The 17,500-nt window shown below is 35.8% G+C and overlaps 1 protein-coding gene across 1 annotated transcript in view; it reads left to right on the forward strand.

Moving 5' to 3' along the window:
• The window catches only part of LOC106874390 (uncharacterized), a 390,389-nt gene that overhangs the window by 26,076 nt on the left and 346,813 nt on the right, over window positions 1–17,500 (forward strand). Inside the window, exons 2-4 of the mRNA XM_089352838.1 lie at window positions 13,793–13,908; window positions 14,169–14,240; window positions 16,259–16,428. Coding sequence (XP_089208964.1) covers window positions 13,827–13,908; window positions 14,169–14,240; window positions 16,259–16,428 — 324 coding nt within the window. The 5' untranslated portion in view covers window positions 13,793–13,826. The remainder of the gene's footprint in view (window positions 1–13,792; window positions 13,909–14,168; window positions 14,241–16,258; window positions 16,429–17,500) is intronic.

Below are 17,500 nucleotides of genomic sequence, written 5' to 3' on the forward strand. Positions count from 1 at the left end.
AAAGATAGGTCAGACAATAGTGGCTAATGGACCCACCTCTATGAAAACACAAAAAATGAGCGGTGTTCCACAGGGCACTGTCTTGGGACCAGTGCTTTTGATAGTGGCCCTCTCAGATTAGCACTCAAGTGCCCGGATTGTCACCCTTGCAAGCTACGCAGACGATACGAAAATCTCGCAGAAAATACAGAACCCCAGCGATGTTGGACATCTGCAGCAAGAGCTGGACTCAATTTACAGATGGGCTGAGGATAATATTATGCAGTTTAATGCTGAAAAATTCCAAGCCCTGCGCTATCAGCTACCAAAACTGAATATGAAACTTACAGGGTCCACTGGTCCACAGAGTATTTCAATCCCAGAGCCTAAATCAGTGAGGGACCTGGGTATCTACATGAGTGATGAGACCTCTTTCCAAATGTATATTACCAGGATGGCGACAAAGTGCAGACGACTGGCTGAATGGATCCTGAGAACATTCAGAACTAGAGATAAGGAAACTATGATGGTCCTCTGGAGGACATTCGTCCTCAGCCGCCTGGATTACAGCTCCCAGCTATGGTCACCCAACAGTGTGAAATTTACAGCGGACCTTGAAGCAATCCAGAGAAGATTCACAAAGGAGATTGTCTCTTTGCAACTGCTCAGCTACTTGGAAAGGTTGAAACAGCTAAGACTCTACTCCCTGGAGAGAAGGTGGAAGAGGTGTGCAGTAATATACATCTGGAAGATCCTGGAAGGAATTGTTCCAATTTTTGGCATTGAAAGCTACACCAATGCCAAAACGGGACGACACTGCATAGTGCTAAAGATCCCTATATATAAATATGCGCATGCGTGCGCATGGCTTTGTATTAATATGTGTATATGTGTTTGTGTATTAGCCTGTGCGTGCGTATGTTAATGTATATGAGTGTGTGTGTGTTTCTGTGTGCATGTAGAAATGGAGAAAGAGAGAGCGAGAGCGAGAGAGAAGTGAAATGAGTAGGTTGGAAAAGAAGTGGGTGCTCTAGGATTTCTCGAATAAGCATCTAAATTTAAGGTCTCCTTTCATACAAAGTACATTCTTAGACCCTGGAACAGAAACAATCTATAAGTCTACATATTTTCTCGGTGTCAAAACTATGTTTTCTAAAGATTTATGCGTATGACTTACTCGTGGGAATCATGGCGTTGTTTATGTCACTTTGTTCTTTTATGTGGAAGGCATCCAAGGTTTTCGGTGCAAAGCCATATAGTTAAAAGGATACAAAAAATATTCAGTTAACTGTCCCTACCTGTCTTCCTCTCTCTCTCTCTCTCTCTCTTTCTTTCTTCTTCACACACACACACACACACACACACGCGCACAAGTACACAGACATATTTAGGTGTGGTGCGTTCATTGTTAGACACATCAGATATCCACAAACGTCATAACAAAAAAGAGAATTTAGTGAATTTATTTATTGTTCACCATTTATAACAAAATACCGATTGTTTTTTTAGATTCTAATTGTGGCCATCCTGTCTTTTCGGGTGATGTCACCAACATTATCCAATGTGACGTTTTTTTTAAAGAGGGAAGGGTGGGGCTGGAGGAAATTTGGCGCTAATTTCTAGCAAATCATGGGACCAGGTAGACATTTATTCAGTATTGTGTACATCAACGTAAAACTGTATGTTGAGTTAACTTAGCCATTAGAGATTGATATAATAAGTAGAGACAGAATTAGTGGTAGGGTTCAAAGGTTTGAAGGAAAGCAGTGCCAAATACTGAAAGCAGAACACACACACACACACTGTTATATTTGGGGATATTATTTTACTCTTTTACTTGTTTCAGTCACTTGACTGCGGCCATGCTGGAGCACCGCCTTCAGTCGAAGAAATCTACCCGAGGACTTATTCTTTGTAAGTCTAATACTTATCCTTATCGGTCTCTTTGCCGAATCGCTAAGTTACGGGGACGTAAACACACCAACATCGGTTGTCAAGCGATGGTGGAGGAACAAACACAAACAAACACATACACATGTATATATATATATATATATATATTTCTCCGTGTTTTTCTCCTTGTCTCCGTATTCTTTCTGTTGAAGAGCGTAGCTCGAAACGTCAAAGACTTTCCGTATTCCCGAGCGTCATACTAATATATACTTTTGTTATTTACACCACCTGTCCTCGTCTGTTGTTATTATTTGTATATTCTCCCATATATATATATATATATATATATATATATATATACGACGGGCTTCTTTCAGTTTCCGTCTACCAAATCCACTCACAAGATTTTGGTCGGCTCAAGGCAATGGTAGGCAACACTTGCCCAAGGTGTTACGCAATGGGACTGAATCCGGAACCATGTGGTTGGTAAGCGAGCTACTTACCACACAGCCAATCCGTCATTTTTTGCTCGCCAAATAAACACACACACTATACAGTCGTTCTTCACTTGTTAATTATTATTTTATGTCCATTGTCTGGAAATCTTTCGTCACACATCCTGTAACCTCTTCAGCGACTCTCCATCCACGTGTCTTCTCCTCTGTGTGTGTGTGTGTAGACACAGAAACACACACACACACACACACGCATGTATATATATGTTTGCGAAAAACCTAATTACATTAACACATTAAACATAGCCGTCACTTCTCTTTACATCATGTGCAAAAGAAATTAACTGTTTCGTTTTATTCAACCAATTGAGTAGTTTACTTCTTCAAACAGAGAAAATTCGACGTAGTGTTTACTGCAATCCCGTTCATCTGTATGGCAATCTTTGTAATAGTTCCTCATTGTTGATGAGGGCACTCCGTCGCTTACGACGTCGAGGGTTCCAGTTGATCCGATCAACGGAACAGCCTGCTCGTGAAATTAACGTGCAAGTAGCTGAGCACTCCACAGACACGTGTACCCCTTAACATAGTTCTCGGGGATATTCAGCGTGACAAGGCTGGCTCTTTGAATTACAGGCACAACAGAAACAGGAAGTAAGAGTGAGAGAAAGTTGTGGTGAAAGAGTACAGCAGGGTTCGCCACCATCTCCTGCCGGAGTCTCGTGGAGCTTCATGTGTTTTCGCTCAATAAACACTCACAACGCCCGGTCTGGGAATCGAAACCGCGATCCTATGACCGCGAGTCCGCTTGCCCTAACCACTGGGCCATTGCGCCTCCACTGTTCCCCATAGTATCATAGTCGTAAAATTACCACTAACAGCAGTTCCATATAATTTTTACATTCATGAAGCGTGCACATTACAAAGCAATGATCTGAGCAAACGTTCTGAAAAACTAAATATGATTATAAAACCATAATTTGTCTTTGTTCAAAGCGGGAAAATCGAAAATAGTTTTAATGTCAGCATCAAAATAGGTTTTTTGATCCAGCCGAATCCTCTACCATAGAAATTCTTTGTTGATTAATAAAATGAATTGTTACTCTAGTGCCTATTATACTGTGAAGGTGTATGGTTCAGAATCATGAGGTAGTGATTTCGATTCCCGGACCGGGATGTATGTCGTGTTCTTGACGATTCCCGGACCGGCTGTGTTGTGTTCTTGAGCAAGACAATTTATTTTACGTTGCTCCAGTTCGCTCATCTATAAAAAATGAGTTGCGACATCACTGGTTCCAAACTGTATCGGTCTTTGCCTTTCCCTTGGATAACATCGGCGGCGTGGAGAGGTGAGACTGGCATGTATGGGCGATTCTTGGTCTTCCATAAACAACCTTGTCCGGACTTGTGCCTCGGGGAGTAACTTTCTAGGTGCAATCCCATGGCCCATCATGACTGAAGAGGGTCTTTATGTTTCCTCTAGTGCCTATTATATATAAACTTCTAAAAATTAATTAATCGGATTTTAGTTTTGGTTTTTGCCACTCCAAATAATGCAGATTTGTGGAGACTATGAGGGCGAAAATATATACATAAGGTTATATGTCATGATTGCACCACGCTTTCGTCGATTGCTTTAGGTACCAGTTTAGTGTTCTACTTGTGGTTAGGATAGGCACTTTAGAACGCGCGTGGCTTAGTGACATGTTGCGAGATGAAAGCCGAATGTATATGTGTGTGTATGAACGTCTTTTGTATAGCTTGTACCTTTTATTATAGTTGGCTCGTGAATGAATATATACAAGTCGGTAGTGGGATATGTCGATAACTGTTTAATTACACCAGTGATAGTTCAAATTTGTGTCAAGTTTTGTTGTAAACTGATTTATTTCAAATCAACAAACATGCCTGAGCATATCAGACATCTTGCTATTTTAAGTTGTTTAATTACTGTATATATGATCAGCTTAAATGAGTGGTTATATGAAAATCGATTCAGGCATTTTGTTTTAATATAATTTTTTTTTGCTCTTTTTAAAAAATTTTCTTAAATCTTATGCCTATAAAAATATGATATTTAATTTCTGTTAACCTACTTCGAAATTTCTTATATTTTTATGGTACACATATAGGCATAAATGTATATAATTAACAAAACCTGAGCTAAGAGAAGTAACTAAAATGGTCCAATTTATATAATTCAGGTGGGTAGAGATATAGAATGACGAACGAGAAAAATTAGTAATGGATTGAATTTTGTTTCTTTGTTGGAGAAAGAAAACCAAAAGAAATCTAACGTTTGTTTTTAGAGACTCCTATTGAAAAGAGGGAAATATTTTCTCGAAATTAAGCATCTATTAAACAGAAAAATGTTATATCTGTTAAAAAAGGTAATTTGAGACTTTGTTGATGAACGACAATGCTAGCGTGCATATTTTAAGTAGGTCTTCCATTTTGCATGCTAAAAGCTTGTATCTACTCCTGTTTCTCAATGGTGTATATAACCGTATGTCAAAATTGATTAAAGACAGGAATCCTGTTATGTGTAGCAACATTTAGATACATGCATACAGAACAAAGATAGCATGTTGCTTTAAATCCTTCTCGACAGATTATATTTTGGAAGTTAATCACATCTCAAATAGAAGAGATGTGTTATTTTAGATGATAATATAACTTACGACATCTAGGAATAATGAAAGATATTTTAAGGTAAGGTTACCTTATATATATATATATATATATATATATATATATATATATATATATAATTATGTGGATACCTTCTAACGAAGACGGTACCCACACAAGTAATTTCCAGGAGTGCCTTCGGATTTAACTATCCCCTGGTTGCTTAGATACTTCAGACTACCCCTGAAATATTGAAGCAATCCTATCATTTACATATATATATAGTTAACTGAGCTGAGCCCGACGAGCTAGGTTTCTGTAAGAAACTTACGAAACTTTAAGTTGCATGGGACTGAATCCAGCTGTTTTAAATAATAAAATGTGAAACTCCTTGGGGCGGTGAGGTGGAAGAATCGTTAGCACGCCGGGAAGAATGCTTTGTGGCATTTCGTCCGTCTTCATGTTCTGAGTTCAAATTTCGCCGTCGAAGTCGACTAAATCTTTTATTCTTTCAGGGTCGATAAAATAAGTGCCCGTTGAGCACTGGGGTCGATGTAATCGACTTACCCAACAGCATCAAAATTGTTGGCCTTGTGCTAAAACTGGAAATCAATATTTGTAACTCCTACTAAATCTGTTTAGTGCCTCTTTCTTTCGTTTGTTCCCCATGCACTCACACATACACACACATATGTATTTAAATGTCTTTTGACTCTTGTTGTCGTACATTAAAAACCAAAACTAGGAAAAGTAGTCTCTTCAATTTCCAGTGATTAAAAATCTACGGACAAGAATCTCATTAAATGAAGTTGTGCAATGCTCTAATTCCTAAATTCCATCATTGACTATAGTTTCATCAAGAATCAACTTGCCTTGTTTTCTTTACCTTATGAATTAATAATTTCTTATGAACTCCATGTTGTTAGACCAGGATATATTTTCAATTAAGAAAATACCAGTTTCGCTTCGAAGTGATGAAAACTTAGTCACCGCTTAAAATTTTAAGCTTTTTTAATCACAGAAATGGCCAAAATTTGTCAATATAATTGTTTTCAGAATTTTCGATAATATTTATTTAATCAAATAAAGCTGTGGAGTTTAGAATATCATTTCGCAACTATTTAGCTTCGGTTTCAATCCCACTATGCAGTACCTTGGAGAAATGTCTTCTTTTCATAGCCACAGGCCGGCCAAAACATTGAGTGAAATCTAGTAAACGGAATCTCCGTGGGAGTTCGGTTCTTTAGTGATAGACCTAATCTGTCGCCCGTTTAATGTCAACACTTGACCCCTGTATGCATTTAGTGAAGTGCAATTTGTTGCAAACATTTGAGCCATCTCCTCTGTTTGAGGATGGCTTCCTCTCTTTTAGGTTCGGGAACTTTGAAAAAAGGGTGATGAGCACTACTTTTCCTCCATTTTTTTGTTACATGACAAAAAAAAAAAAACTCTGGCTGCGAAGGTAAAACCTCAGAAATATAGCTGTGCATAAAAAAATCCATAGAAGACTTACACAAGATGTGATGCTTTTTCCCACATTAAAAACATGTAGAGTTCCTGGACGTTGCACGCATTCTACGTTATGGCTGCCCCCAGGACAGAATAGAGGTATCTGGTAGGGATGAAATTGGCATTGGCCTGCGATTCTGAGGGGAGGGGTCAAATCTTGTGGGGGCTTACGTTTCTGTTGGAGATAATGGACAGCGTTTGGTAAAGAATAACATTTTTTATTGTTTTTGTAAATCCATTTTTGGTTCTTTCTGTTCTATTGTGTTACTTGTAAGTACATTATGTGCACTAATCACCGCCCTCACATCGCGTGCGCACGCACACACACACACACACATACATATATAAACGCATGTATATGTATGTGTACATATATTTACACACACACACACAAACACACACATATATATATATATGTAAATATATGTACACAAATGCATACACATACACACACATATATGTATGTAGTGCATATATTCGTAACCCGTACACAAATCATACGCATCTAGCACTAATTACTGAAATACTCGACCAGTTTCATATCGAGTCTACATTTGATATCTGGTCTGGGATCATTACCAGCTGGAATAGGTTTTACATCTTGAGGGATCAACCACCAACTTTACACGGGCCTGGCTGTCCCTACAAATTAGATACATTAAACACGCTCAGATAATAATATTGCATGTACATGAAGATTAGCTTGGATTTGTAGGGAAAATAGAGATTTTAAACTGGTAGAATCGTTAAATTCTCAAAAAAAAAAACATGATAATATTGAGCTACACCTTTTAAAGCTGTGGGGTCAAATCGAACTAATCATCTATAATCATAGAGTACTTTCTCACTCTTCTGCCTTTTTTTTTTTGCCTTCTCATTTCTATACTTACACCAATTGGGATAAGCGGACAATATTTTGCTCGCATAAATAATTCTTTACTGGTGTTATCTTTTTTTCTTTTTGCTACATATTTGCCGCCGCTGCTGTTGAATTTATCTTCAATTCAAGATGTCAAGTGATACTGAAAGACATAGTACAAAGCAGAACCGTAATAAGATAACAATGGATATTACACTTAATATTGTGAAAAGGTTTAACGCAGGAGGAAATAATCAGTCATATTGCCTAAATATTAAAACTTGCAACGTTTACAGTAAGAACAATACATGACAAGATAGAGAAAATTAAGTGTTCAAGAAGTTATTCCATTAAATGATAGGACCTTATGTTTTCATAAATCTAATGTGATGCTTAAAATGTAATGGCTCTTGAATAACTCATTCAAGGATCTGACTCGATCAAGGTTCTGACTCGATCAAGGATCTGACTCGATCAAGGATTTGACTCGATCAAGGATCTGACTCGATCAAGGTTCTGACTCGATCAAGGATCTGACTCGATCAAGGATCTGACTCGATCAAGGATCTGACTCGATCAAGGATCTGACTCGATCAAGGATCTGATTCGATCAAGGATCTGACTCGACGTAGTATACCGATGAGTACGATGATAATTTAAAAAATAGCTAAATGTTTGAACGACGATTTGCGTAAAAATGAAGGTGAAACTTATAATAATAATAATAATAAAATCTGGCTAGTAAAAGTTGGTTTAAAAGGTTTGTGAAGCATTTGATGTTGCATAATATAAAAACGACTGGTAAAAATGCCAGTATTGCAAATAATTTTCCTGAGAAGCTGAAAGAAAAATGGTTGGTGAAGAGACGAGTATACAATATTGCTGAAACTCCAAATGCTTAAAAGATTTCCAAGTGGCAAAATGCGTTGGTCATAAAACTGAGCTCATCCTTAAAATGACCATGTAAATGTATTGAGGGATATTAAACTGCAAACGGATAAGCAAATAAAACATTCTCGTCCAGATATGGTCTTATTCTTTAAATAGGAAAGAGTGTGTTACTTAATCAACGTTGTTTACCCGTTTGATAAAAGAATAGTAGAAAAAGAACGTGAGAGAATAGAAAATACCACGACCTAAAATACGAACTTAAAAGAATCAGCAATTGTCATAAAGATACTGTAGTGACGTCATATTGGCGCCAAAAAGGCATAGTCGCCATTGCTGCATCCTTATCCAAGCATGCGTGGATTTCAACATCCAAGCGTTCCCGCTTCTATTCTCTCTCTTTACCACGCCAGACAGCGACCAAGCAAGACGTCTGAACAAGCTCTCATTGAGTGTGGTTGAACCAAGTTGTCTCTCCAGCATTCCAACTTTTGGGGACAGCTCGTTCCAACATTCCGCCGTCTCAGCAACCATGCCTATTTACCTCCATAAATAAATATTTGTTGTTGTTGATCAGTTTGGAGTTTCTGCGTTCAGTTCACTTCTAATTTAATATAGGAAAGTTAGGTGTACATCTAATGATGTATAACCCACTTTCCTAAAATACTATTATTTCAGTTGAAATAAGAATCTTAAGAATAGATGCAAAAAAGCTTAAATGGTTGATTGAAAGTATCGGATATCGAAATAAATTCTCTGATTCTACATAACGTTTATTTGCTCGGCACAGCAACGGCTACAAGAAAAAAGGTGTTAGAGAAGTAAGGTTGCAAAATGCAGAACAAAGAAATGTTGCGTAAATAATAATAATAATAATAATAATAATAATAATAATAATAATAATAATAATAATAATAATAATGCCCTGATGCAGTACCAGACAGTAACTCTCGTGGTTTTGATCTTAACTGATTGGAAGTGTTATCCTGTACATTGTCTTGTCTTGGTATAAAAGATGGGCTACAGCAAACATTCTGCTTAATACCACAGATTTACTTGTCAGTTGCTTGACCTTAATCAGTTAAGCATGTCCCTGGAGCTGGACGTTTAAAACACCGAGATGCGCAGTTATGTCAGCCAGTAACGCCAACTCGAATTTCCACTTTTCATCCCGTAGAACTTTGGATTCTTTTCCTTTACTGTCCATGAACTGACATATCTCCTCAGCCAGCTCAAAAACTATGTTGAGGACCTTTCTCCGACTGAGCCACCGCACCTCCTGAATGCATTTCCTGCAGCAAAGGCTGAAATTGGCGGTGATTTAACCCTTTGGCTCGGATAAAGTTTACGGCTTGCGCTACAGTGCTTATTACATGAACCATCCCTAAATGTTATTTATATGTGAGACGATAATGAAGTAAAATTTGTGTTTCTTAGGAAAAGAGTTATATTTTTGACGTTGCCTTTCAATTTGTGACAATCGCCCTTCAATGTTAATTTTAAACTTTTGATCTGCATATTTATCAAAGTAAAATAGCAACGAGTTAATGCTTTCTTTTCACGAAACAAATATTAGCTCTGAAAATAAATGCTTTTTTGAGCTTCTGTGCGTAGTTCTGTTCGGCCAAAAAATGTAATTGGATTAAAAGGAGGCACAATGCATTCAGGTGAGTGTAAAGTACTCACAATTTCTAAAGGATAATGTCTGTGTTATTAACAGTAAAGTGATAGGAACGACATGGAAATGTTAATATTTTTGTGCCAAAATATAGAACCAATATTAATACTTTACTATTCAAATGTCACTCATTGACAATTAAATTTACACTTATAATAGTAACATACACTATACATACTTTCAGGAGTTATGAACCTAAAAGAAGAAAATAAATAATTAGATTTTTAAAGGTAATAGTAATTACGAAGCGAAAGCCGGAAAGGAATGTTAGTATTTGGTGAAAAATGTTAGTGAGTTGTTGCTTAAAATTCAGTTAGCGGGTTAAAAAAAAAAATGCTTTATTTTAGCATTGGCAAACTCATTTTTTTATTTCAGAGAGATATTATCCCTTTCCCATCTGCATTTCACAGGGCATTTCTACTGGTATTAGATCATTGTGATGGTCGCAGCCAAAACATCTTTGATCAAAGATCTGATGGATCAAAGCTGATTGGGCCTAAACAACGACACCAACTACTATCAAGCTAACAGAGAAACTTCTATATGGGCGTTCGATATGTTATAGATAGCAGCTAAATCTCCCTCAAATCAATTTGCCGTCCTGGCAAAGAAACAGAAATATTGGATAGCGTAACCCGGCATACCTGTAAAACGATAGGTTAGCTGAAAAGCTTTCGCTTGTAAGTCTACTCGATCGGGGTCGATCATTATCGCAACAATCCAATGAGAGGATTGCTTGATCTGCTAGAAATAGCACCACAATTAACACTTCGATGACTCTATGGTATCCTAACCATACTCGATAGATTAACTCTCTATCGTCTCTTCTTGCTAATTTATTTTGCTTATTATATCACACAACATTGTACTATTCATTTTAGACTCAATATTATTTGACTCATATTTTATAATTTCGATCAGTACTTCACTGGTTCTTTATTTTGTCGATCTCAGAGAGATGAAAGTCAAATTGGCTTTCATCTCCCATTCCGGATCGAATAAAAGATGCGAAGATCTCAAACTCACCAAAATTTGGGTGGTAAGACGTGTGTCGGAAATCTTGGTCTCGTTGATGGTTGTGGTATCCACACCTAGCGATCTAAGGTCATTGAATTATCGATCTTGCTTCCTAGGTAAGCCGAGATTACTTACATTTATAAAACTCACTCTCAGAGCAGTGTGTTGGTAGAAATAGAATGAAGCGAAAAGGAGACAGGTTACCCATTTGGTGGTCCTGAATATACCTATAATGGAATTTGACAAATTAAGTAAATACAAGGACCTGGAAATAGAAATACAAAAGATGAGGCATCTTAAAGCGAGAACTGTTCCTATTATTGTGGGTGCCCTTGGTATTATAAGAAAGGGATGTCAGAAACATATAGATAATATCCCAGGAGAACCATGTCTCAGAGAAATCCAAATGATTGTGCTGAAAAGTACTGCCCACATCCTTAGAAAAACTCCATCAATTTAAATGTTTGTGCTGTATTACATGAAGATATTTCACTACTGCCCTAGTCACTTCTCCTGCCCAAGATTTCAGTCATACTGTAACATCTCTTATCCTTCACTCGCCCTAGGACACTAGGTGTGTCTCAGTGAGTGATTGTGACAAGCATGCAGATTAAAAGTAAATAATAATAATAATAATAATAATAATAATAATAATAATAATAATAACAATAATAACAATAATGGGGGAGCATAATAGCCTGGGGTAACATCATAGCCATGTGCTAAAAGGAATTCTTTGGAGTTTGAATAATTCACCTCTGGAAACACAGGTGTTTTGTTCATCATCCTTAAACAAACCTTATTCAGGGATCTTTTGAGCAGGATGGGCCACTCGACCTGAAGAAAATTCTAACTGGACCCTACCTTCAAGGTCATGTGCTGTTTATCTTGATATAAAATCACCATGTCGTGCACATATGGTTGTGATGCATGTGCCTGGTGTGCCCTAATCAGACTGGTATTCATGATAGGTATATTGGGTTTCGTACATTTGTACCCCAATGTCACTTTGATGGCATGCACTGCTCTCTCACTCAATAATAATAATGATGAGGATGATGCAGTACCAGGCAGTGGCTCTCATGGCTTCTTATCTTAACTGATTGGGAGTGTTATCATGTATGTTGTCTTGTCTTGACATAAAAGATGGGCTACAGCAAATATTCTGCTCAGTACCACAAATTTACTTGTCAGTTGTTTGACCTTAACCAGTTGAGCATGTCCCTTAGTGGCTGATGATATGTACATCTCTGATCATGAGCAGAAGTACTGAGGGAGCATCATAGCCATGTGTTGAAAGGAATTCTTTGGAGTTTGAATAATTCAGCTCTAGAAACACAGGTGTTTTGTTTATCATCCTTAAACAAACTTTATTCAGGGAACTTTTGAGTGGGATGGGTTACTCAACCTGAAGAAAATTCTAATTGAACCCCCACCTGTAAGGTCATGCGCTGTTTATCTTGATGAGGTCACCATGTCATGCACATATGGTTGTGATGCATGTGCCTGGTGTACTCTTATCAGACAGGTATTCATGATGGGTATATTGGGCTTCATATATTTTACCCCAATGTCACTGTGATGGCATGCACTGCTCTCTCACTCAATAATAATGATTTTAAATTTTGGTACAAGGCCAATAAGTTTGAGTGAAGGGTAGAAGTCAATTACATTGATTGCAGTGCTTGACTGGTACCTATTTTATTGTACCCAAAAGAAGAAATGCAAAGTTGACATTGTTGGAATTTCAATTTAGAATATAAAAACGAATGAAAACCTGCTAAACATTTTGCCTGGCATGCTAATGATTCTGTGAGAACAACAACAACAACAACAATAATAATAATAATAATAATAATAATCCTTTCTGCTATAGACACAAAGCCTGAAATTTTGGGGGAGGGGACTAGTCAATCATGTTGATCCCAGTGTTTCACTGGTACTTAATTTATCAAGCCCAAAAGGATGAAAGGCAAAGTCAACCTTGACAGACTTTTAACTCAGAATGTAAAGATGGGCAAAATATTGCTTAGCATTTTTCCCAGTGTGCTAATGATTCTGCCAGCTCACCACCTTAATAATAATAATAATAATAATAATAATAGTCAGCAAAGTATTAGATAGCTGAAAAGAAAGGATAGCATGGTACCATAGGTTGCAGGTAGCAAACCCATTATGCATGCAAGACTCCATGGTTTCCAACAATACCTGTAATAAAAAGAAATAACAACAACAACAACAACAACAACAATAATAATAATAATAATAATAATAATAATAATAATAATAATAAAAATTAAAATAATAATAATAATAATAATAATAATAATAATAATAATAATAATAATAATAATAATGATGATGATAATAATAATGAGAAAAAGAAGAAGAAAAAGAAAATACTTGTAGACGAATAGATGTGAGTGTTCAAGGGGATTTGGCAAACTTAGTAGATATAAGGACCTGGAAATTGAAATACAAAAAATGTGGTATCTTAAAGCAAAAACTGTTCCTGTTATTGTTGGTGCGCTAGGTGTGATGAAAAGGGATGTCAGAAACATCTAGACAACATCCCAGGAGAACCATGTCTCAGAGAAATCTAAGAGATTGTGTTAACAAGTACTGCCAACATCCATGGAAAAACCCTATCAATTTAAATGCTTGTGTTGTATTATATATAAGTATTTCATTACTGCCCTAGCCAGTTCCCTCCCGAAGCTTTCAGTTATATTTCAATATCTCTTAACCTTCACTTGCCTTAACGCACTGAATATGTCTCAGTAAGTGATTTCAACAAACATGCAGATAAAAAGTAAATACAACAATAATAATATCAATGCTTCAATTTACTGTATTCTAACGTTTTTTTTTTTATATTTGTAGCTTTGGAACCATTCAGCCCTTCAGTGGCATCATAATGGTAGGCAATTTAGTGCCTTGGTCTCTTGTTTGGATCTTCCTTCTCTTGTTATTTACCAAAGGCAGTAATGCGGATCTTTGTAAGTATTCTTTACTTTTACTGACAAACCTTATATAAAAAAAAAAATTTCTGTTAATATTTACTGAATATACTTGTATAGAGAGCAAGATAAAGATAAAATAGATAGATAGATAGATAGAGAGAGAGAGAGAGAGAGAGAGAGAGAGAGAGAGTGAGAGAGAGAGAGAGAGAGAGAGAGAGAGAGAGAGAGAGAGAGAGAGAGAGAGAGAGAGAGAGAGATTTACTAAAGCAGCTGAAACATTTCACTTTATCTTTCAGGTGATAATAAAAATGGAAAGAATAGTTTCACAATTAAGACATCTGAAACAAGTGCCAGTATAACACAACAAGGTAAAGATTTTTGTTATTTCATTCATTTGCTAAGATATTAAATAATGGTTTTTAGATGTCCATCTAATTGTTTTCATTCAGATTAGAGAGTAAAAGTATGTAAATATATGTGTGTGTGTGTATGTATATATATATATATATATATATATATATATATATATATATATATATATATATATATATATGTGTATATATATATATATATATATATATATATATATATATATATATATATATATATATGTATGTATAATTACAAATTTGGGATTTTACCAATAGAACAGCAACTCCTATTTCAGGATAACCTTATTGTATGGAATACACAATAATAATAAAATAATATAAGCATTTAAAAAACCCACTATAAAATACAATAAAATTATTTGAAAAATATATGAAAAAAAATGTATATAACTTATCTGTTATTAGTCTGTGGGGAAAGAAAATATTTTTAATCAACGCAGATTTAAAGTTGTTTTTAAAGAAATCTTTATCTTCTAAATTCCTGGTATTATAATTATTGTTATCATGGAAGTAGGCCTTCTTTCCCAACAGGTAAGTTATATATTTTTTCAAATAATTTTATTGTATTTTATAGTAGGTTTTTCAAATGCTTATATTATTTTATTATATTTTAATTATATTGAAAATAACTTTCTATGAGTATTCCATACAATAAGGTTATCCTGAAATAGGAGTTGCAGTTCTATTGGTAAAATCCCAAATTTGTAATAATATTATATAAATGATACTGTTTACATTGCATTAGTAAAGTGTAAAATAGTAAATGTCCTGATAACCTGGAATGCTTATTATTCCCTAAGATTTTATATATATATATATATATATTAGCCATCAGAGTTGGTAGCAACATAATAATAAGGCAAGGCAGGGAAAGCGCCTATATCATCAGGAATCACTTCCGAGATTATTAAAATTTCCGGTGGCATAGGATACAGCTTAGTCACCCATACAGTTAATCAGGTTATTCAGGAAGGTACCATCCCCAACGACTGGTGTAATAGCATTGTATTTAGTTGATACAAGGGTAAAGGTGATGCCTTAGATAGAAACGACTACAGAGTTATTTAACTGCTAGACCAAGTCATGAAAATTACTGAGTGTTATAGCTCAATTGGTTAGAAATAGAATTAAATTAGATGAAATGCAGTTTGGTTTTGTACCTGGGAAGAGTACTACAGATGCCCTCTCCTTACTGAAACAGTTGCAGGAAAAGCACTTGGCCAAAAGGAAGACATTGTACTTAGCCTTCGTCAACCTGGAGAAAGCTTTCGACGGAGTTCCCCACTCTGTTATATGGTGGTCTCTAAGGAAGTTAGGAGTAGAGGAGTGGCTTGTTAGTGTTGTCCAAGCCATGTACAATGGTGCAGTCAATAAGGTTAGAGTCGGCCATGAATGCAGTGATGAATTCAGTGTTCAGGTAGGGGTTCACCAGGGTTCAGTTCTTAGCCTGCACTTATTCACTATAGTCTCCAGACCATAACAGAGAAATTCAAGACGGGGTGCTCATGGGAACTGCTATATGCTGATGACCTTGCTCGTATCACAGAATCTTTAGCAGAAACAAAAAGCACTAAGAGCACACGGAACTTAGATTCTCTCAAATGTCCAGGAGGTTCTCTTGAGGTTGTAGATATTTCCTGTTACCTAGGTGATCAAATTAGCAATGGTGGAGGATGCTCTGAAAGAATTGTTTCTAGAATAAAAATAGGGTGAAGAAAATAAAGGAATAAATCCATAAACCCATAATTTATCAAATTGAAAAAATAAAATTATTGCATGTCCATAGTAGTTAAAGTGTAACAAAAGAGAAAATAAAGGTTAATTTGCAAAGTCATGTTTTGTATTCTTTTTAAATCAGGAAAGTTTTGGGTCTTCCATTTTTTCAAGAAGTATATCTTATAAAATATTATGGAAATGAATTAATGACATTCAAAAATGGAAATCAAAGAAAGAATGAATTGTCATGTATTTCATAAATATCTTGTATTTTGCAGAGTTGGACTCCAACCCTAAATATCGAGCAGAATTGACTTTAGCTCTAGTAAATGAACACTATGAAATAACATTGGTCAATGATGGCGATTTTGATCCAAACGCTTATCTGAAAATTGTAAAGACAAATGATATAGTAAATCTTGTCTTAAAAGTTGCTCTTGATCGAGATGTAAGTATTTTTTTATTTCTATTTTGAAAATATATCATTCTGGGTCTCCTCTATATGAATTATATCATTTCTATTTGAAATATTTTGCTGAAAGATTTAAATAATTCTATGTTAAATTCAAACATCTGATTTTTGAATCCTACAGTCTCTTGATATACATGTATTTTTCTTTAGGATTTATTTTAGTTTTTATTGATGCATATATATATATATATGTGTGGACATCATCTGAAAATATCTTTTTTGTGTAAGTCAGTCTACCTAATCATACATCCCTCTCTAAGTGACAGTTGCCAGAAGATTTAAGTTTGGCAATGAATGTTAATTATAGGTTCATGACTTACTGCTACTAATATTTAGAGTGGTGAAGGCAGCAAGCTGACAGAATTGTTAGCACACCAGGCAAAATGTTTAGTGATGTTCGTCTGTCTTTACATTCTCGTTCAAATACCACAAGGGTTGACTTTGCCTTTCATCCTTTCAGGATCGATAAATTAAGTCCCAGTTGTGTACTGGGGTTGATGTAATCGACTAGTCCCCTCCCATCAAATTTCAGGCCTTGTGCCAAATTTTGAAACCGGTAATTAAAAATGTGCATTTGTGTAACTCATAGTATGTATTTACAGCTTGATGCATTAGGCAACTTTAGTTAGGCATCTCATCAATAACTAAATAGGAAATCAAGTCTCTAAACAAATGTTGATAGATATAAAGACATAAGGAAAAACATCCACAATTTTGATAAGGGAAATATCATTAGAAAATTGGTCACATTTCGTTTAAATACTGTAACAACTGAAGTAATAATACAACTAATATTTAGGTAATTTAAGGTGGCTAGCTGGCAGAAACGTTAGCCCGCTGGGCGAAATGCTTAGTGGTATTTTGTCTGCCGTTACGTTCTGAGTTCAAATTCCACCGAGGTCAACTTTGCCTTTCATCCTTTCAGGGTCGAAAAATTAAGTACCAGTTACTCACTGGGGTCGATGTAATCGACTTAATCCCTTTGTCTGTCCTTATTTGTCTCCTCTATGTTTAGCCCCTTGTGGGCAATAAAGAAATAAGAAACGTT

The sequence above is a fragment of the Octopus bimaculoides genome, chromosome 5, assembly GCF_046866305.1.
Source record: "Octopus bimaculoides isolate indiv1 chromosome 5, ASM4686630v1, whole genome shotgun sequence".
In the NCBI taxonomy this organism is placed as follows: Eukaryota; Metazoa; Mollusca; class Cephalopoda; order Octopoda; family Octopodidae; genus Octopus; species Octopus bimaculoides.